At 32.0% G+C, this 22,776-nt stretch overlaps 1 protein-coding gene across 1 annotated transcript in view; it reads left to right on the top strand.

Moving 5' to 3' along the window:
• Positions 1 to 908: 908 nt before the first annotated feature.
• LOC124539096 (dopamine receptor 2-like) overlaps positions 909 to 22,776 on the top strand; it is a 34,347-nt gene continuing 12,479 nt past the window's right edge. Inside the window, exon 1 of the mRNA XM_047116419.1 lies at positions 909 to 2,332. Coding sequence (XP_046972375.1) covers positions 1,074 to 2,332 — 1,259 coding nt within the window. The 5' untranslated portion in view covers positions 909 to 1,073. The remainder of the gene's footprint in view (positions 2,333 to 22,776) is intronic.

The raw sequence follows: 22,776 nt of genomic DNA, 5'->3' as shown, positions 1-22,776 counted from the left end.
GAATGATTATTGATCCAAAAACAATTTCATCTAACATAGTTACTTAATGATTACATACTGAGAATTTTTCGGCTGAAAAATCGGTACTTGCCACGGGATTAAACCTTTTTATTAGACCTTTCATGCAGCCATGTAACTTTACTAATTCACTATTAAATTTAAACCACTACAACACATTACAATGATTTAAGAAACATTGAATAGAAAATACATTAAATAACTTTGTAAGAATATATTTATTAAAATTTCTTTACGTTTCTTTCTGTTATAACTATTGTATTTGGTGTACTATTGAGTACACAAAATATAATAGTTATATCAGCATTATCTATATATGTATAATTTATTTCAAATTAGACGTAACCTATTCGAAATATATATTTGCTTAAGTATATTAAGGATTTCTCAAAAGCCAGTCAACATAAATTTTGATCACGGCACGGGGAATGTAAAGGGGATAGGGAGGGGTCGATTGAAGTGCCCTCATGTGCACAGGCTGATCACGGCCCACGGAGCACAATTCGTTTGATCTCGCCGCCTGTTCGCTAAGCACTATTTATGTCCCAGCGAACCAAGGACATTCATTCATGACTATATAAATGACACATGACAATGACACATTTATCTGAATACATTTTTTTCCAATAAAACAAAGTCGTCTAATATTACTTTATAAAGTTATAAAATAGTCACAGATAGACCTCCAAATGAGGAATCCTTTAATATGTATTCGTAAATAATCAGATATCTTTCTTATCTGAAAATAAACAAAAATTACTAATTTGAAACTTGATCACATACATAATTTATGTCAATTATGTTACAATAAATTCTCCTTTCCTTGATTTTTTTATTTGTCATTACGCATGTCTATTAACGCATTTTTTACTTGTTTCAGGATGCTGACGACATATCAGTGAAGACTAAAAGCATGCCAACGCAATATGTGCCAGATACTCAAAATCGAGAACAGAATGCCTGCCAAAAACTTAATATCCAAATGGCTGCGGACAAAACAAGGAAAACATAAAGACTCACCATGGCGCTAGTAAGCGAATAACCATCAGGGAAATATGAATACGACCAAACCAGAAATACTGGTGGCAAGAAGCCAATTGGACATTTTGCAAAGAGGCCCTGAGTACTTCCTAGAGAACCCACGACTGCCATATAACGTTGTATTAGAATTCAATGCTACTTTTGACAATAATAACACTTTTAATTCATCAAACATCTCCGGTGAGGTTTGGAATGATTACATAAATCTCCTTCGTGACCGAGCTCTACTCGTTTCTATCTTACTTCTGTTTTCGTTGACGACTGTTTTTGGAAATATGTTAGTGATACTGGCAGTTGTGAGGGAGCGATATCTTCATACATCTACGAACTACTTCGTCACGTCACTAGCTGTAGCTGACTGCCTCGTGGGTCTAGTAGTTATGCCATTCTCAGCTCTTTATGAAGTTTTGGAACATACGTGGTTTTTCGGCGTGGATTGGTGTGATGTTTGGAGATCGTTGGATGTCCTCTTCAGCACTGCATCGATACTTAATTTGTGTGTTATATCATTAGACCGTTACTGGGCCATCACTGATCCTATCACATATCCGATGCGGATGAGTGGCCGGAAAGCTGCATTTCTCATAGCAGCAGTGTGGGTGTGTTCAGGTGCTATATCGTTTCCGGCAATCGCGTGGTGGCGTGCAGTGCGCTTGGAAGAAGTACCAGATTATAAATGCCCGTTTACGGAAAATTTAGAGTACATAATATTTTCTTCGACAATTTCATTTTATTTACCTTTATTTGTTATGGTGTTTACATATTACCGTATATATCGTGCAGCGACGATTCAGACTAGGTCTTTGAAAATTGGGACAAAACAAGTGATGAGACCGAGTGGGGAGTTAGAATTGACGTTACGTATACATAGGGGTGGCACGGTGCGTCAAAGAACTGATGTGTGTCACGGTGCGTGTACTCCCGAGGAAGCGGACCAGGAACCATTGACCGCATTACAAAATAATGGACTCTCAAGGTCATCGACGCGTTTAACAAACGTCACTCATAATAAACATTTACCCAAAAACTTTTCCCTTTCACGAAAGCTTGCTAAATTTGCAAAAGAAAAGAAAGCCGCAAAGACTCTTGGAATTGTAATGGGTGTTTTTATAGTTTGTTGGTTACCATTTTTCGTAGTTAATCTCCTATCCGGTATATGCTCGTCATGCATCACACACGAGGAGATAGTCAATGTGGTGGTCACCTGGCTCGGGTGGGTCAACTCATCCATGAACCCTGTGATCTACGCATGCTGGAGCAGAGACTTTAGAAGGTTTGTAATTATGTAATAATTCTATAGATTTAATTTACTTTGACCTAACAATCTTACAAATTAGAGGGAATTTTCTTCGTAACTAGGACAGAATTTTCACAAACTAATTTTACTCGTGACTCTACGAAAAAACATTTTCAGCTAAAGTTAATTTATATTTTATCATATTTCAAAAGTATTCGATAGCACGCGTCAACAAAGTGCTATTCCATTTCATTAGTCATATAAAATTGAATTAAACGAACGGGCATTATGACTGGGATATAAAAGCACACAGCGGACTAATAAAATGCATGGTCACTCAACTCTTTCAGCTAGAAAAACTTTAATAGTTATTCTATAACTTTATAAGCCATCTAGATGATAAATAGACATTTATTAACATAAGAATTAATAACATTAAGTGTTTATATATATATACATGGCCCATGAAGTAGTGGTGCAAAAAGCTTAATCAAAAGTATAACTTTCTTTTTCTATTCTTGCCCCTACTGGTGACAGGAGCGCTAGTTCGTTTCTAGATGAGAGGATCGGAATTGCGATTCAACGGGAAAATGCTGCTATCAATCTTGCTAACATTCACGCGGTAAAGATTCATATAACTATTTTTAATTAATTAAACCTACTTTATTCAAGAACAAGGTTTTACAAGCACTTTTGTATTGTTATTTCACAAACCATATTAAGTGAAGCTACCGCCGGTTCGAGACATAGATTCTACCGCGAACTACCGGAAACTCAGTAGTTACTCTTTCTAATCATTTAAAATATAAAAGTTTGAGAACTAAATAAAATTATATTTGTCAATAACATATCCTGCCTGGATGTCAACAAGCTTCGTATCATTTGTAGAATCTTGTGTTAAATAATATGTTTTTTTATTAATGTATTTTTTAAATTACAATACATTACATTTTGAATATATGAACTAGTGTGATATTCATGAAAATAATGTTACATTATTTACTAAAAATCTTAAGCAATTATAATGAACATTATTATATTAAAATGAAATTAATACTATGTAGTCCAATAATTTCAATTACTAGTGCTTCCTAGTAATATGCTAGGTTTTGGTACCTAACTTATTATAGATTAATGCCTTCGTATGTATCTGAATAATTTTTTTGATACTATTTGTTTGAAATAATTTCTTAAAATAAAATATTTTTTTTATTTCACCAAGTTTACAGAATATTTAATTAAATAACAAAAACGTAATTAAAAAGTAACATACGAAATTAAACATCAAATTACTTGAAATTTCAAGTAAAAGTTATTTCGACGTGACAAACATTGAAATCATTGTTGTTACAACTGAGACTAAAATGATACGCATTTGTTTTAAAAGAAATATAATATCGCGAAAAGTATATTTAAAACTATTCATAAGTCTGACGTGTCAACTTATGTTTAATATAACTTTAACATTGACCCAGTAACATACTCGCACATAATAGGGAGGATGGGATGTACGTAATCGTTCTTTGTTTTCCTCTTGTTTTACGATATATAATCACAGGCTCTTTGACTTTATTCTTATTATATATTAAGCAGTAAACATTACAATTCAAATATATATATATATATATATATATATATTTGAATTGTAATGTTTAGTGCTTAATATATAATAAGATAAGCAGTAAACATTACAATTCAAATATATATATATATATATATAAAGTCATATTTATTTACTATTAGATTGTTTTTTTAATAAGGAAACACTGATAAATAGATTACGATTTATAAATAAAGTAACAGATAAAAAGGTTTTACCCATCTAATAATTCGAATGTCTATATTTAAAACAAATTTCCATACATGCAATACAGAATTTCTGTAGGTGTGAACAAAATATATACTAATGTAAATTTGAAAGTAACTCTGTCTGTTGCAATTTCACGAGCAAACCAATAAACGAAATTTGATAAAATAAAATATGAAGGTTAGGTTAGCTTAAGCCCCTAGGAAAAACATATATTTTTATATACCAGGCGACAGGCAAACAATCCTTAAAACGCGAGCAAAACCGTCGATAACCACATTATATTCTATAAAAATCTCTTAAAAAATTATCATTAGCGATTTCAACAAAGCATTGACAATTCATTTAGTTTTTTACTTTATTTAAGCCAGCAACAAAATGCACTCTAAAACATTCGTTGGTAACTTGTGTTGATATTTAAAGTGCTACTTCACTTACATCCAATCAGTAAGTGCATAAAAGAAATAAAAAGAGACAGACAAACAAACCGCAATAGGTTGTTACGAATAGTTTTTTTCGCAACAGACCAGATTTTTACAGTGATATGTTGTTTGAATTTATGTAGTGTGTTATTGAACATTTACATAGACCTATGTAAATATACAAATGAAAATTAAATGAATTACTAACAAGGATGCCATGAATTTAGCCTTTCGATCACAATTAGATTCTTGAAGATGAAGTGTTTATATTTTTAATAGATTTTGTACTACGCTATCTCGAATATTAGTAACTATCAGTTTTTAATGTGGAATAAAATGCCTTTTCTATATTTATTAAAAAATATCGTGACAACATTAACGTAACTACAAATTATATACAACGCTAAATAAAGGAAATTTTTGAAATCAATCGATTTAAATTACGCTAACCATTATTAGCGAAGTGTGCGTACACTCTCGAGTAAGCTTAGTATAAAAAGTTGGTGTCGATTTGATTGTAATTTTTAATGGTTTTGATCTAAATAATTCTTTGTTCCTTTGAAATCGCCGATTCGTATCTAACTTTATCTAGGCCCACAGACTATAAAATCGTCGAACAGAAGCCGTCAATTACACGAAATCCTCTCGGATTTCAGGGCTTATCGAATCGTGACCAACATGAGGCCCCGTAAATCACGTTACGTGTATTATTATGCTACCTAAAAGCCGTACTAAATCATCTCAGGACAGATCCTATATTTTTTTGTTCTACATAGAATTGCGAAATTTCTTCTTTTTTGTCCAAGCAGTTTGAGGTTTTATAACATTTAAAAAAATCAAGCAAAACCGGCAGACGTTGTCCTGTTGGTATACCCATATACCAACTGTCATAAATATATGTAAGAATATGCGCTACAACTCATACAGCGATTTACAAAAAAATGGAGTACATAAATACCATGAAACAATTGACATGAAAAAATATATGTGGCAACTTTAATGCTCTCATATATATACACATAAGTATATCAAAGAAATAATCAAAATGTTACCCCACGACAAATATCTGAATATCAAGAAACTGAATACAGTAATAAAACATGCCCCTGATTCGGTCGACCTAATGGAAACAGGCTTATTCCCTTTGCCCCAAACTAGCGATTCATCAACTTTTAATAGGGAAGTGCTAGTTGAATTGCGTTTCTTCGTCGTAATATAATATTTATGTGAAGATTAAAATACAATAAACATGAGAGGTCCTTGCGACGATTCGATTCTGGTTTGAGTTATTCCTTTCCGATATATTTTGACAGTTATATAAATAAGATAAGCAATGATTTGAAAAAGATTTTGGCGTTGATTAACTTGAATCTATTTCGTAAAGTATGTTGTTTCATCGCTATTTTGGTAGTAGCCTATAAATATCCGTATGTGGGGCGAAAGCTCACCGTTCGATGGGAAGGTTAGGATCTTATTCTACATCGCTTTAATGCGGAAAGGTTACACATGTGCGTTTATTCAATGCATGCAGGTTTCCTTTCATAATTTTTATAGCATTAAGCGTGTGAAAGTTCAGTTAGAGGCAAAAGTCAAAATTCTTTATTCAATATACAAGCGTTACACTTGCCTATTGTTGTGCCTGTAACGGTTGGTACAGATTTAGTTTTTCTAATTCTGCTGAATATTAGTAGACTGTGGTAACTATATACAAATATTTAAATTATTGTAATGAAAACTTTTTGTTGGACATACACATCTGTAGATTAATTGTGTGTGTTGTACACATTTTTCGACTCCACCAAAGAGAAACTGGCAAGTTTTGTCAGCACGCATTGATGAAAAAAGTTTCTGTAAATGTGAGTTGCCAACAAAAATTGATTAAAGGTCGTGTAGTGGTCGGGACTTCTGATAAAGCTAAAAAGATATAAACACAGAAACTGTAATGGAATCGCACCATAACACAATTGTGCAATATAAAAATACCTAAATTTATTCTTGACTTTTATATGATTTGATATATTTGAAGATTAAAACAGTTTTTAATATTCAGATAAAATTGTATCATTTCACATAATAATAATATCTTTAGCAACATTTGTTTTTTTTTAATTATTATTTTTATATACGTATTTTATTTTTAATTAGCACTCGTATAAAAACAAAACATACCTCACAAAGAACTTCTATTCCAAAAAAAAAAATCATGTAATTACACGAAGAAACCTATTGTAACATTCGTACGTCCTAATGGCTGTTTAAGTACTTACTGATTCGCTCGCAACACACCAGTTACTATAATTTGAAAATAATCCAGTTTGAATTTCGAATAACAATCCCACTATATGGACTCATCTTAAATTCTATGTTTGGCATATATTGTAGTAGTTTCAATAGAGCATTCTGATACTGGCAACACAGCTTTAAACCACAGATAGATGGATTACATTTCTGCATATGCACTTTTAGTCAATGGATCTATTCATCAGGTGACTATATCATTGACCTGTTTTCCTAAAATGAATTTAAAAAAAATAATAATAAAATAATAGTAAATTCTATTATCCTTGATTCGATATACTCTGCTGTTAATAGCTTTGTTTGTGTAGGAATATCCGTATAGTGGATAAGGGAATGTGAATATTCTGCCAAAATACGACTTTCATTTTTTGAGGTTACGGCTAGCCTAATGTCTTATTTCAACTGAACAAATTTCCATATCTATATACTCATCGGCTCATAAGCTGCACGCTCACGTACGCGAAGACCTCGTAACGCGTATAATTCTAAATATTGGACTACTATACAAAGTCTACGTAGTCACGTAAGGTTTTAAATGCGAATAAATAATTTTGGCTCAAGTCTTAAAATTGGTATAGTTACTACTCCACTTTCTACTTATAATCGTGTATGGATTATCTATGCCCATAATTGTTTCATTACTTAAATATATTATTCGTAATAGCATATAATGAAACACAAAATTTTATAAGACACAACGAACTTTTTATTTTGAAAATCGAATACTTGCCCTAACGTATAATGTATAAGGCAAATTTGACAAGGTAGAACGAACTTTTATTTTGAAAATTTTGAAAATCGAATACATTGCCCTTATAACGTTCAATTCTTTAACGAAGTAACCGTAATCAGAATCAAATATCGCATGGTAAAGTCACGCACAAAGCTGTTCGCAATTCGTGAAGGATTGTTCTATAAAGTAATGACTTTTATTTTTCTTTATCTGTATTGTTACTGTTATAGAAAGGTGCAATAATTTAGGTCACGACGTTACCACTAATGGTGTTTTCGTTGTTCAAACCAATTAAGGCCGCTTACATCAATCATGATAGAATAAAGACGAATTTGTTTATAGAAGCGGTTATTATACAAACAACTTATCACGTAACATATCTTTTATATATTTAATGAATATTTTATACATGTAAGAATTGTAATTATTTCTTATAGTTTCAATGACCATGGGCGATGGTGACTACTAACCATTAGCCCGTTTGCTCGTTGGACTACCTATATCAGAAAAATAGTTAAACAAATTCTCAGTAGAAGTCAGGAGTCTTAGAAAGTTGCCGCGACTCGGAAAGAATATAAAACCGTCAGCTACGTACCTAACCATCCTGGATGGACCAATCGTTTAAAAAAAGAATACCTAATTTTCATCTTTCGAACAACAATAGAAAACAGTTATCTATATGGATAATCGAAAGGCATCCATCAAGCGACTCGAAACGTAAAATGACTTGTAAGTATATTAATCTATATGTATATCTAATTCAGATACCTACGTTGTTATTTGGTACATAAGAACTTTTCCAACTATTGACCTCATTTTCTTTTGTTATTGAATTAATAATTACAACATACAATAAAAACAATATATTATAAAAATGTATTCAAATATTTACTTTTATTCTTCTAAATATATGCATAAAAATATAAATGCATATGTATGTAATAATGAATGAATATTTAGAATGATATTGGGAATACATAAAACTAGATCGATTGCTATTCCCGTAGAAATCTCGGAGAGCTTAATCTTAATAAAAGCTCGGAGACAGATCTTCGAGACATACGTTAATCTTTTTTATTATTAGGCATTTTTATATTATTTTTAATAATATTACAGTGAGTTAGTTTGTTACGTGTTATAGTCTTAATTTTGATGTCATTTTAAAAATAATTTTAATTTTATAACACAGAAGAACGATTAACTCCAGTTAATATTTTTCTGTATATAAGACTTCCAAATTTTGAGGCTTTATATGAGTTTTCTATAGAAAATAGAAATCGATCCACGATTACAGAAACTTTGAACGGTAGAAAAAATGGCAGCGACAACTTTAGAACTTATTTTTATTGCTTTAGAAAATTCCTGAAAAAATCATAATGCTTGAATATTTACTGCTTTTTTACAACTTTCAAGCCTACAATTTTAGGAATCAGTTTTTCTTGCTTGAAATAAAAATAAAAACTCATAAAATGCACTCAAATTGAGCAATTCCAGAGGTCTCACATTACACGTCAGTTGGCCGCGACGCCTTTTCATGGACGGACCTTGACTAAACCATTATAAAACTTGGCATACATGTTATCAGAGGTATGAAAAAGGACACCTGCTGCTCTCCCCTCTCAAATTTAAGAGAAGACGCAGGCAAAATCTCGTACGTTTTTTAAATAAAACAGATATTTGCGGTTTTCTGAGTAAACTTTTTATAAACGTGCTTGAAACACAAACTTATTCTTGGAAATATTCCCTCTATAAAGAAGTATGCATGAAAGTTCTTAGTTTTACTATGTCAAAGTTAAAACAGTCAATGATATGCTTAAAAAATGAATATTAAATTATAGCGACGGTAAGGACTTGTTTATATAATAAATATTTTCCAATGGTAATTATGACAAAGCAGAATATCCCATGAAATGTTGAGCTGGCGGTTACAAATCATGTTCATTGTGCAAGTGACGTCACAGCTATGAACTATGTACTAGTTAATAACGAAATTATAATGGCGAATACATTTCGGAATTCTCATGATATACACCATATAGTCTGACATAAATCAATTTCGTTTGGCGTTTCGTTGTAATTAAAATTTAATAATTTAAATCATGTCTTATATTATGAAACTAAGATGGCGCAGTGGTGAGCATTTAAATCATAACCTATAAATAAAAATTTTAACAAAAAGAAAAACCGACTTCAAACAAAACACTATTTTAGAACAAATAAATAAGCACTAAAAATTAATAAAAATAATTACGTATTGAACATATGTTTTTTGTCCTCCTAAGTAAAATGAAATGAAAAATATTAGACTACTTAAAAATCTATTTACGATTATGTAACGTAGTTATAGTTATTGTTATATTTGGAGCCGGTGTGTCAGTAAAAAGTTATGAGGTAACAAACATAAAAAAAAAATACAGACGAATTGATAATCTCCTCCTTTTTGAAGTCGGTTGAAAATTGCAGGTTCATCGAAATCTTCTTTATCCCGTTTCATAACAATAAACAATGGCAACTTGTAAATATTTAACTGCTGGCTAATGGCTTATCCCTCTTAAAGAAAAGGTGTTCGGTCCATCACGTTACTCTAGAAATTATAGCACAATTTCAGCTGAAAAATGTAGGCTTCAGTGCGAATTTTAAGACATCAAACAAGAAATAAAAAATATTGTAATTGAACCTCCTTTCTTCGATTCTTTCGCGATCTCACCACTAGTCTATATTGGTTCTTTAAAAAAAAACCAGATATTATTTTGTCCGTAATAACGTTACTAATTGAGCTTATAATAACATATTAGGTAATGTTATATATCACTAAAACAATAGTTCTGAGGTTACAATAGTAACGAGGTTGGGGTTAAGATAACACTTCGTGCGCGATGTGTTGACGTATTGAAAATTAATGGGACAAGATATTAAGTTAAGATCCGTATTTTGTATTCCTGTGTTTCAGTTTGAAGGGTTAGTAACCCAATGTAATTACAGTCACACGAAACAATTTGCGTTTGTAGTAGATTGTGTGTATTGAGTTTTTAACACGGCACACTGAAATGTTTCTTTGGTTCATGTTGCAAAACGTTGCTATTTAAACCAAGAAGATTTAAACACCTTTTCAAAGCTCTGCTCCTCGTCAGTCCCAGCGCTATATATATATCTATAGCTCACGCTATATTTTATTACTTCCAAGATACTTTATATTTCTTATTGTGACTGTGGGCAGAGGTTACCACAAACTGTAAGTGCTTATTCAGTTATGTCTTAAGAAATTTGGGACATGGTTACAGTAGCAACACTACTGGGCTAAGATCTCCTGCCCCTTAAAGGAAAAGGTTTTAGCTTATTTCACCACGCGGCTGCGAGCGCTATGCGAATTGGTTGACATTCTTGCGGCAGAATTTACAGATCTAAATATTCATATCATAAAAATTATTTACATTAAGAATACAATATAAGAACTCATTTTTAAAATAACATTGACTTATTGGCTTAAGTGAATTATTTCCTATAAGATTTAGTTTAACTAAAATTTTGTAACTAATAAACAATCGCAAAATTAAATGATAAGCAGTTTAATAAATATGATTTCATTTAGTAATCATAAACTCATTGATGATCATATAAAATGTTGTTAATTCTAAACAAAAAAAATCTTCGTTGGAATAAAATGATTGTTATGATTTTATCACGAGGGGCCTCGAATGTCGCTTCTTCTGTTTATTATGTTACAGGCGTAAACGAAATTACAGCTAGGCGCTTTCATTTGGCACGAAAATTGTACTTTCCGTGTTCTTAAATTAATTTAGCATCGAATGCGGTAACCTTAAATGGAGAGCAACGAACACATGTATAATAAAAAAATCAAATTAAGAAGTGTGTTATAGGTCCTGGTGTTAGGGTTCCTTTTATTAAAAAGGTTTTATTCAAATATTTAAAACTCGGTACAAATTTAAACATCTTGCGCGAAACAAATGAAATAATAACTTCACGCTTTTGAGAATTATTTATAATGAAGGTACGTTGATATTTAGTCTTTATTAATTTCTACTTTAACGTTGCATGCTATATAAGTAATAATTATTATATATTAAGATAGGTTTAATTTCTAGGAAAATATATTAATGTTTATTTGGTGGTAATTAACCAGACAAATCTATATAGGATGATGGTAAAAAATATATTAACATAGAGTATCGCCCATACATCATATGGCTAATATTCATACAAAATGAGATATAGACACACACATGTTGAAGTTTCCAAAAGCCTAAGATATGTTACGTAATTATAACCTTTGATGATGTTTCAAATTTCAGACTTCTAGGTTTAATAATTATTATGTGCGTTGATAATCAATCAGGAATAACGGTTGTACAGATCCTAAATAGGCTATTTTAGTATAGCCTTTGATTTTCGACATTCATTTGTTATAATTTTCTCCTACTCTCAACCATTCTATATGGCTGGTGATGTCACATCCCTCAAAAGCCTTTATTGATATTTATAACGACATTTAATACGATTTATTCGAAAATTTAGCTGCTATACCGTAACATACAATCAAGATAAATTTATTGTTCTTGTTCACGTCGCATGTAATAAAATGTTACTTTATATTGGAACCTAATTTTTAAATCATTGGTATTACTCAGCGTGCGTTGCGATGTTTTTAATATTTTTTTTAATGTTACAACTTTATGGTAGTTATTTGGAGCCCGTTTGGATAGTACAATCAAATCATCATATATTCTACTACTATATAGTAAACAGAAATACTTAGTTTGCTTTGAAGGGTGATTGAGCCAGTGTAACTACAGTTACAAGGGACATAACTTAGCTCCCAAAGTTGGTGGCGCATTAGTGTGTAAGGAATGGTTACTATTTCTTACTGCGTCAATATCTGTGGGCGGTGGGGACCATTAGGTGGCCATCTACATTTTATATTAAAAAAATTACACAACGTACTTTCTTCCACGCCTCCCACTCAACATTGATACTGTCCTTGAAACGTAAGTCCCAAGAACAACTTTTCAAAGTGTTAACTCGATTGGATGATCGATCCATTGAAGGGAATATATAAAAAACAGGGTTTCTATGAGATTAAAAAACCCAGCCGTCTGTGTATTATACTAATTTTATTTCGATCGGTTAAACTTTAAGGTGAAAGATTGCAGCGTCGTCTAGCGGCGAGTCACAAAAAAGTAGAGGTAGTTATTTTTTGGGGGTACGTCCTAGTGTAAGCCCGTTATTTTAGGTTTTACCCACTCGAGACATATTCTGCAGCCAAATATCAATAGTATTTCTGTATTCCTATTTAAAGTGTGAGTATGCCAGTGTAACCACAGACATAAAAGACAAAACATCTTTGTTCTCGATTTTTTTACTATTATTATTTGTCCCATACTTTTAAAAAAATATTAAAATTTAAATTTTCAATGAAAAATACACGTAAACTTTGATGATGTTTACAAACATATACACCTACATATTGCCCTATATTGTAGATAATGTTCTTATCAAATGGATTTTATACAAAGAAGGAACAATATTAGAGTTCCAATCATTCGAAACAACTATAATAATTACACTGTCGGTTAAATACAATAGCGCGCTAACAATATTTTGTTCTTTAATTCATCAAGCAAATTCTATTAATCATAATCTCGGAGCGAAGGCCTCTAGCAATTTTCAGCAGCTCCCATAATCCATTTAAAGTTGGTCGAAGCTCATCATCTCGATTTGAACTGTCGGTGAAAAATTATAGCATTTGTTTCAAGAGTTGTTCAAATAACTTTATAATTAAAAGTTATTATTTATAAACACTGGATAAATTGTATTTAATTGTTACAAAAAATTAAAAAGTTTATTTTCAATGTAATTACGGGTTTACGGTAAATTTAAGCTTAGATACTTTTAATTTGGTATTATAATAATAAATTTTCCCTTGCTAGGCAAAGGCCACCGCTCCCTTTGAGAAGAAGGTTAAGAGCGTATTCCACCACGCTGTTCCAATGCGGGTTGGTCGATTCACATATCGCAGAATTTCGTTGAAATTAGACACAAGCAGGTTTCCTCAGAATGTTTTCCTTGACCACCGACTTCGAGATGAATTATAAACACCAATTAAGCACATGAAAATTCAGTGGTGCTTGCCTAGGTTTGAACCCACAGTCATCACGGCTCAATTTCGTATTTTTTTTTATTGTACAGCCAACGATCATTTTACACCTTATTTTTCACTTCAAGAAAATAACAGTAAATATTTATAAAAGTCAATACGATCATTATAAGTATTAGTAGACACGAAAGCTTGAAAGAACCTCGTGTTCCCTTCGGAAAAACCGCTGATACATCACGAGTTCATTGTTCGGGTCCGTTACACACTGATACCTTTACGTAAAAATATATTCTGTGGGCTGAATCATTCTTGGCCACGCAATCGAGTAAATGTTTTATAGTCACTCTGTCATATTCTATTTGTTTCACGACAAATGTTTGGGAATGGCACTAAATATTCTCAGTGGCTTATGGAAGCGGATTTTTCTTTATTTTAAGGAAATATTATATCAAAATCTTTTAGGTATCGTGTCAATTAATGTTACTAGATACACTATGTGATTTTTTGAATACTATTTAAATCTATATCCAGTAAATCTATAGATAGAAGGCTGAACTGTGATATATTTTATCTTAAAAAATATTTTTCCTATTCTTATTAAAACAATCAAATCATTCTTATACCAGTTTATTCCTAACAATAATACAATAATAATCACTAACTAACTTTCAAGTTACATATAATTTTACAGATAACAGACAGTCAACATAAGCAAATACATACTAAACTCTGTGATTTAAGTAAGTTAACCTTTTTGCATCGGATTAAAAAGAAACAATGAAATTTAAAAATGGAATCTCATATCATTATATCATTGCAAAATAAAGAAAAATATACGAAAATAAATGTTGATTACATGTTGATTGCCACTAATACACTATACAATATAATTGTATAGTATAACGAGTTTTAATCTATTGTACGTAATGTATATTGTAAATACACAAAACGACATCCACAATATCACGCCCAATTGACTCAGGCAATGGTCTAAAAGGAAAACACTTAAACGAGTATCACTTACATCTGCCCTGTAGTATCCGATTAGCCCAAGGAAGGGTGCAATTACCAGAGCAAGTCGACCAGAAAATTATCCTTATCCCTTGACGACCTTTCTAAAATTAAAAAAAGTGTGTATTGAGGTCAACGACGTAAAAAAATTACGGATATTATCAGCGCAATGAAATAGGAATACGAATTGCGGTTTTATAAAATTACAAGGATTTTAAAGTTAAAGAGATGGAAACTTAATAATACTAATTGTCATCACCATGCACAACCATTATCCCATTGATAATATAGGCTTTTAGGTCCTGCGCTATCTATTCCAGACTTTGCAAATTTATTCGGCTCATCTTGTAACCTTTTCACTTCTCTTGTTTCTTCGTCACCAAGAATACCGTCATCATCTTGTCATTTCTCTCAATCACATGTCCTGTTCAGCTTCACTCAAGATTGATCGCCGTAAATCTAACGTTTCCAACTTTAATTCCTCTTGGAATATCCGTATTACAAACTCCGTCTTGGAAATTGATGGCTCTGCAATCTGCAAGGCTCTTTGTGTAAATTTGATTATTTTCAGGAAACGAAAGAGATTTAAAATTAAATTAAGGCTATTTTTTTATATTATGTTATGCTAAGAATAATGTTCGGTGTTTTTTTTTTCTCAATTATCTTTATAAATAACGTTGTTATGATACTTTTTCTTTCCGCTCTTAAATTACTTGGCGTGTGGCCGACTGCCAATGCCGTGACGTCACAGGACCCCGCGCGATTCGGCGACACAGTGACGAGGCGTCCAATCGCTGTTTGAGCAAGTTATAGAAACATTGAACTACTACCATGTAATACTTCGCGCAAGCTGGCTGATATCTGATTTTAATGTATTAATGGCAATGATTATTACACTATAAAACAAATACAACTTGTACTTCACCAAATTATGACTTGTTTTAGTTTACTTTTATAGAGATTGTCCGCACTAGAGCCAAATAAAATTATACATATTCATTAGTGATCTTTTTAAAGTGACAGTATTTCCATTGCGCTTTCATTAACATAATAATAAATATTAAATAAAGTTCATTCCTTTGAAAATAGTATCGAATTTTAAACATTTTCATGTAAAAATTTCGTCATATCAAGTGAATTTCGCATTGAGGCCAATATAAAATTTTATTCCTAAGATGTATTCTTCGAATGCTTTACGTAAAGGTATAAAGCCTCTATCTATTGTCTCAGAAGAACTGTAGTGCCGTCAGCCTAAGAACTATAGGTATTGTTTGACAAAAGTACAGCTCCAATTCTACGATCTTCACAAATGACGTGAACACCCACGCGTCGGAACTACTTATACCTACATCGATACCTACAATGCTGATAACTCTGAGTAATGGAGAAATAAATTCCTTTAATATTTTTTGTAATGAAAAGAAGGATTTGATTTTGAAGTCACTTATAGTCAATTACTAATGATGACATTAACTGTTTTTGTAATTATATTATAATACTAGCTACCCACCCCGGCTTCGCATGGTTGCAATACTGATACTAAATATACTACAGAATTTGTTTATTTACGACATCACATCGGAAACTTCTAAAATTATAAGTATTTCTTTACTATATTGTTCATGTATTATATACACAAACCTTCCCCTTGAATCACACGATCTATTAAAAAAAAACGCATCAAAATCCGTTGCGTAGATTTAAAGATATAGGGACAGAGAAAGCAACTTTATTTTATACTATGTAGTGATGGAACTCCTATACGGCTCACAGTTAGGGTGCGATATGGGGCAGAATTTCTTACTATCTTTAATCAAATTTTGTGTATGTGATGTGATGTTATATGATGTACGAAATATATTAGCTCATTTTCAAAGTTTTTTTGCTAAGGTCGATTACAGCTCTTTTGAGGGATCCTTGTAGTTTATGCCGCATGACGTATTAAAGCCGCATTTTCGACAGTCTATTTTTGCTTTATTCGCAAGTTTCCTTTGAAATTGTCCTCGAAGTAGTTTCTGACTCATATAAACGGAACGCTTAATCTATCCATATTAAGAAAAAAAAGTTAGTCAACATCAGCTTCTATTAAAATCAAAAAATAAATAAAAATTTTAACAAAAAGAAAAACCGACTTCAAACAAAACACTATTTTAAAACAAATGAATATGCACTAAAAAGTAATAAAAATAATTACGTATTCAACATATTTTTTAGAGTCCTCCTAAGTAAAATGAAATGAAAAATATTAGACTACTTAAAAGTCGATTTACGATTTAATGTAGTAATAGTTATTGCTGTATTTGGAGTCGGTGTTTTTAGTGCATATTCATTTGTTTTAAAATAGTGTTTTGTTTGAAGTCGGTTTTTCTTTTTGTTAAAATTTTTATTTATGTAGATATTAATGAGATCTATACTTAATTAGAACATTTTATAGTTCTATCTTTTATAGTTTAGGCATCATACGCAAAAAATCAACATTTTTGGTAGATTTTTCCTTTTTTGTCCGAAAAACCTAAAATATCTCACGGAACCCTATTTTTTTTTTCAAGATAATATTTAGCCTATGTTATGCGGGATTAATTAAGCTTTCGAATGGTGAAAGAATTTTTAAAATCGGTCCAGTAGTTTTTGAGCCTATTCATTACAACCAAACAAACAAAGTTTTCCTCTTTATAATATTAGTGTAGATGGATATTGATATAAATATTAGTGTTTATATTTCGTGTTCGGCGGTGAAGGAAAACATCGTGAGGAAACCTATATGTGTCTAATTTCAATGAAATTCGGCCATATGCGTATCCACCAACCCGCATTGGAGCAGCGTTGTGAAATATGCTTCAAACCATTTCCTCGAAGAGAGAGGAGGCCTAAGCCCAACATTGGGAAATTAGCATGCTATTAATGTTAATGTATGAATATTGAAATTATAAAATTTGTCGATTACAAATACATATTTCCCAACTACTTTTACGTCAGAGACATTGATGTATCTCTGACTATTGGCTAATATATTAAGTGTGAAATTGTCTTTTATCTCTTCACGCTTAAAGCGCTAAATTAGTTTACATAAAATTTGGTACGGAGATATTTCGATTCCCGAGGAAGGGCAGGCTACTATTTTTAATTCACCCCTTCAAGGGGTTTAATTGAGGTGTGACGGTCTGTGTGCTATAGATAGAGTTTCATAAATTTCGCGCGGGGAAAGCCGCAGGTTCCGACAAAATCTGACAAAAGTATATAAATGTACATTTACGTAATAGACGTGGAATGTTAATTTAGATCTTTCAACAGACACATCAGCAAAACCAAAATATCATCATTAATACCGCAGCACGAAATTGAAACATTACACGAATTCGTAGATGATTCGACGTTCGCCGTATTACCGATAACAACACGGCGATTATTCGACAGCATTGTTATATTTCGAACATACGTCTAAGTTATAAGATTATTGCTATTAGTTTCAGAGCACGTGTGCCGTTATAAATGGCTGTTTCATGTCGCATATATCTTATGTTATGTAAATTCGTTCGTTAACATGACTGTGCATTAATTACTTAAGGTGGTAGACTTGTATGCATCAGTAAGCATCCTTTGGTAAATCAAGTTTAAGAGCGTAAATCAATTATAACAATGGAACGCTTGCATTCAGCACACGTCATATAAGTCAAACTTATCTAGTTCTCTCGTTTTATCTTACCAGGCGATCTATTTTCTATCCTTTTCTATCTTACAATTACTTTGCATTCAAAAAGAATAATGGAGTTTACAATATTACGCTGCTAGAATGCGGTAGTAGGTAATATGTGGTAGAATTTTCCACATTTGTGAGTAATGGTACAAATGGCGCCTTAATATACTTGTAGGGGCTCACCCATGTGGCAGTAAACTGAATCAGAGCAGCACAGAACCATGTAAAGCAATCAATCTCAAAGACCGAGTCCGTAATACTGAATCATTCCCCTCCTCGTGTCCAACAAACGAAGACATTTTCACTTAGAAAAAATCATACGGCCTTTACTCATAATTAAGCCTCACATTGAAAATTTTGTAATTTAAATTTATTTTATATGTGACTGAATTTTCAATTCATTCATTGTTAAGATGAAATATAATTTCCGAATTTAAATATTGTAAATTAATCTGTACAAAGCGCAATCGTTATGTAACAGGCAAATTCGATCGTATTCGAAATAGTCGTTAATGAATGCAATTATTTTTATATAAGTTTTTATTATATGATATTGGTAAGCGAGCCACTAACTCTGATAGGCATTAGTGATGTTCGAAAAATAACGATTCCTAATATCGTTATTGCACCACCAACTTTTGGAATTAAGGCTCTTGTGCCTGTAGTGACAGTGGCTCACTAATCCTTGAAGCTAGGTTAAGATAGATTCATAAGTATTATTTTTGATAACAGACATCTAATGAACGGGTAGTGCCTACCCAGATGAACTTGTATAATTATTATTTCACCAAGTATATTAACCAATATCTTGAAGGTCTCCAAAATATACAATACACCTTCTGCCATAAGTGTCATAATTCAAGTATAATCCTTGGAACATACTTTGATTATTCATCTTAATTTAACCATCTAAAAAAATACAGGAAATAATGAAGTGAAAAATAATTATAATTCTAATTGGAGCTTAAGTGACCACAGCTTGAAACAAGCGGAATAAAAGTAACGAAAATATATTATAAATTTTATCGCCAATTTGTTCAACACTAATGAAATTTACTGGAAGTGTTAGTACCGAACGTAATCGAAACACCATCAGCGAAGCCGTTCACGTATACATCATAAATCAAGTTCACCCAACAATATTACTTGTACACTTTTATGCACTCACGGGTTCCGTGCAACGAAAGGCGTTACCTTACCGTTTTGTATTGTAATGTGAAAAAATACGCCTTGTGACCTTTTCTCGCGCTAATGGAGTACCCTGGAAGAAAACTACTTTGTTAACCGACAATACCACAAATTGAGGTCCTTGTGGTTTACATGTGAACGTGGTGTGGTCAAAAGAAAATTGCAAGTCTTAGACTGAAATTTAACGCGCAATTAATGTCATGCTCGGTGTTGAAGGAAAACATCGTGAATCTTCGGTTTATTTCGGATGGAAATTCGCCTCGAGTGGATTCGAATAAGAATATTTAGATTTTTCAAACAGGTATCGGCTCCAACTTTTGCAAGAAGAACTCCTTGTGAAGGTGTGCTCAATAATACGCTATTTACAGACTATTAATTACTTCGACTTTTTTACGTTCAAAATATTAATAGCAAAATCGATAGTATTGTTTCCAAAAGAACTCATTAATAATAAGTAAATTATTGATATGTAGTTAATTATACAGAATTTTGCATTGAGTCCAATCAAATAATCACTAAATTATGTATTTTAAGCAAATATCAAAATAAAGAGGTTATCAATTCGAATCTTTTTTTCTCTGTATGTTACGCGATGTAATTGCAGATTGTGAATCAATTTGAATAATTATTTTTTCATTGAAAGGGATATTATTTCGAGCACCCCTTAGTGTCGAACAAGGATATTAAGCTGGGGGATTTTTCACTCGTTTCTTTTAACGGAATGGTCCCGTTGAAACACAGCGCGTTGGTAATTACTTTATAGCAACATATAAATATATTACGTACAAACGGTATTTAAATATTATTATTTTTTTATAAGTTGGTGGACGAGCATGTGAGCCACCTAATGGTAAGTAAGAAGGTAAGGTCACCAGCACCCATAGACAATCGCACTGTAAGTAATATTAACCATTCTTTACATCGCCAATGAGTCATCAACTGGGAAACTAAGATGTTATGTCCCTTGTGCCTGTAGTTACACTGGCTCACTCACCCTTCAAACCGAAGCATAACAAAACTTAGGGTGGGTTGGGCAGTAGAATATCTGAGTTGGTGGTACTTGCCCAAAGGGTTTGCGCAAAGCCCTACCACCAAATAGTATTTATTATTTCAACATTCTTCAGATCGACAAGTTTGAATGAAAACGATTATATCCACTAAAAACGTTTAGATCAAAACTGTAATATTACATTCGAATATTTTTCTTGCTAAGTTACGACTTACAAATATATTTCATTAATAAAATACATGACGCGATTGTTTCGCGGTCTTGGAAGTAAAATACTAAGACGCATATGTATATAAACAAATGCCTTTAACAAATTAGATTAACATAGCTAACACATATATTTGAATATATTAGCTACCGGAAATAAATTCCTGATCCTGGCTTTTAGGTGTTGATTCGTGTTTTAACTCCAGAAAAAAAAAGATAAATTCGCTAGTTTAAGTAATTAAAACTGAAGATCAGATATACAAAATTGTACTCAATCGATTTATATTCCTTAGTATTGAAAAAAATGATGCAAGCTATTATTTGGTATAAAGTATTTATCGTCCATTTTTATGAATATAGTTCAATTTCACCGATATGGCCCAATTTGTTAAACTCATTATAACTTTATCCGCTACGGAACATTAAACAGACGTGATACATCGAGATTAATGTTTATTCAAATAATTTATAACTAAAGATGTCAATAAAATAAAACGAAGAGTTTATTTAATGAAATAAATACGTATATCATTGCTTCGTGTGCAGTACACACACTCAGAACGAATTATAATATAAAAGTGTCACATAATCACAAAGGAGCAGAGAACTGCGGCCAAGAGGGGGTATGATGACAAAGCATCATAACGTCATCAAATCAATCACGTCTCAAAAACAAAATTAAATGAAAAATCTCACCTGAAACAACTAACAATAAAAATCTTAACCTAAAACATAACTAACAATAACATAAAAACTCCAAGCTTATTAAAGATTGAATGAATGAATTTTGACGTGGGACTGTTTTGTGAATAGATCACTGAAAAGGTCATCCTACTCCATAAGTTATATAAGCTTTTATTATAATACGAAACATTATCAACGTACGGTGTGGGGGTAAGAAAGTATTATGTTTCATAACAGCCCCCAGCGTTCTAAATATTTTGACGTTTGCTCTCATTAAAATGTAATAAAGCCCTTTTGGGTATGAAAATATCTGCTACACTGAACCCAGCTGAATTCATACATATAATAAGTCACCGTCATCATGATACATCTATATAATAAAAAGTAAACACCAGTATTCTGTAGGAACTCACTTTGTATCTCACTCGTAAAAATCGACTTACGTTTACCTAGATAGATAGGTATTGTAGGGCAACGCATTGTGCAAAATTTATAAATAAGGCCGTTCATTTATTATATTAAATGGGTTGAGCACGACTTGCATGCAATTTTCTTTTTTTAACTGTATAATATATAATGGTGCTCCATGCTGCTGCATGTCCGAGCCCGTTTTTAAAAAACATGACGTCAGCATAGCTGATGTCACGAGTGTCAATGTTTCGATCTTTATCCATCCTCGGAGGTTTTAAATTAAACTCAGGGAATATGCTTCTCTGATTTATTCCAATATGAGGCGGTCCGATCGCTCCGTAGGCTCGACCAAGCCTTTCGATACCGGCGGGCGCTTGATCTTTTATAACAAAAATAGGTGGGTAGACTTATTCACTCAACATAACAGCTGTTTACAAACACTAAAATATTTCAGATTAATTTAACATTTCAAAATTCACTAATAATTATTAATTAAACAATCAAACAGTTTTAAATTATTAATATAATCATTTTTGGACACGTGTTTTTCGAATTAATTATATATTCGAATTCTGTGCTCTTGAGTAAAATCGAGTTTACAAAGTATTGACGAAATTTATAAAATATGTAATGAACTCAAATTCAATGTGGATTTCAAAACAAATTCTTCTACGGACAAAATTACGCTGATCGCGTAATTCCATAGACTCATGAACATTGATATTCTATGGACGACGAAAGGAAAACGGAATGTTCGTCGGAGATAAGAGACAAGTAAATACTGTACATGATACCTTACGAGGACAAAACGTAGGTAGATATTAGGTATCTATATAAATGCTTGTGGAAGGTTCGCACTCATCATTTAGTCTACTGGTTGCGGTTTGATGGGTGAGTCAGTGTA

The sequence above is a fragment of the Vanessa cardui genome, chromosome 21 (assembly GCF_905220365.1).
Source record: "Vanessa cardui chromosome 21, ilVanCard2.1, whole genome shotgun sequence".
Lineage (NCBI taxonomy): Eukaryota > Metazoa > Arthropoda > Insecta > Lepidoptera > Nymphalidae > Vanessa > Vanessa cardui.
The sequence above is the reverse complement of the archived record's forward strand: the minus strand, read 5'-3'. Positions and strand labels throughout refer to the sequence as shown.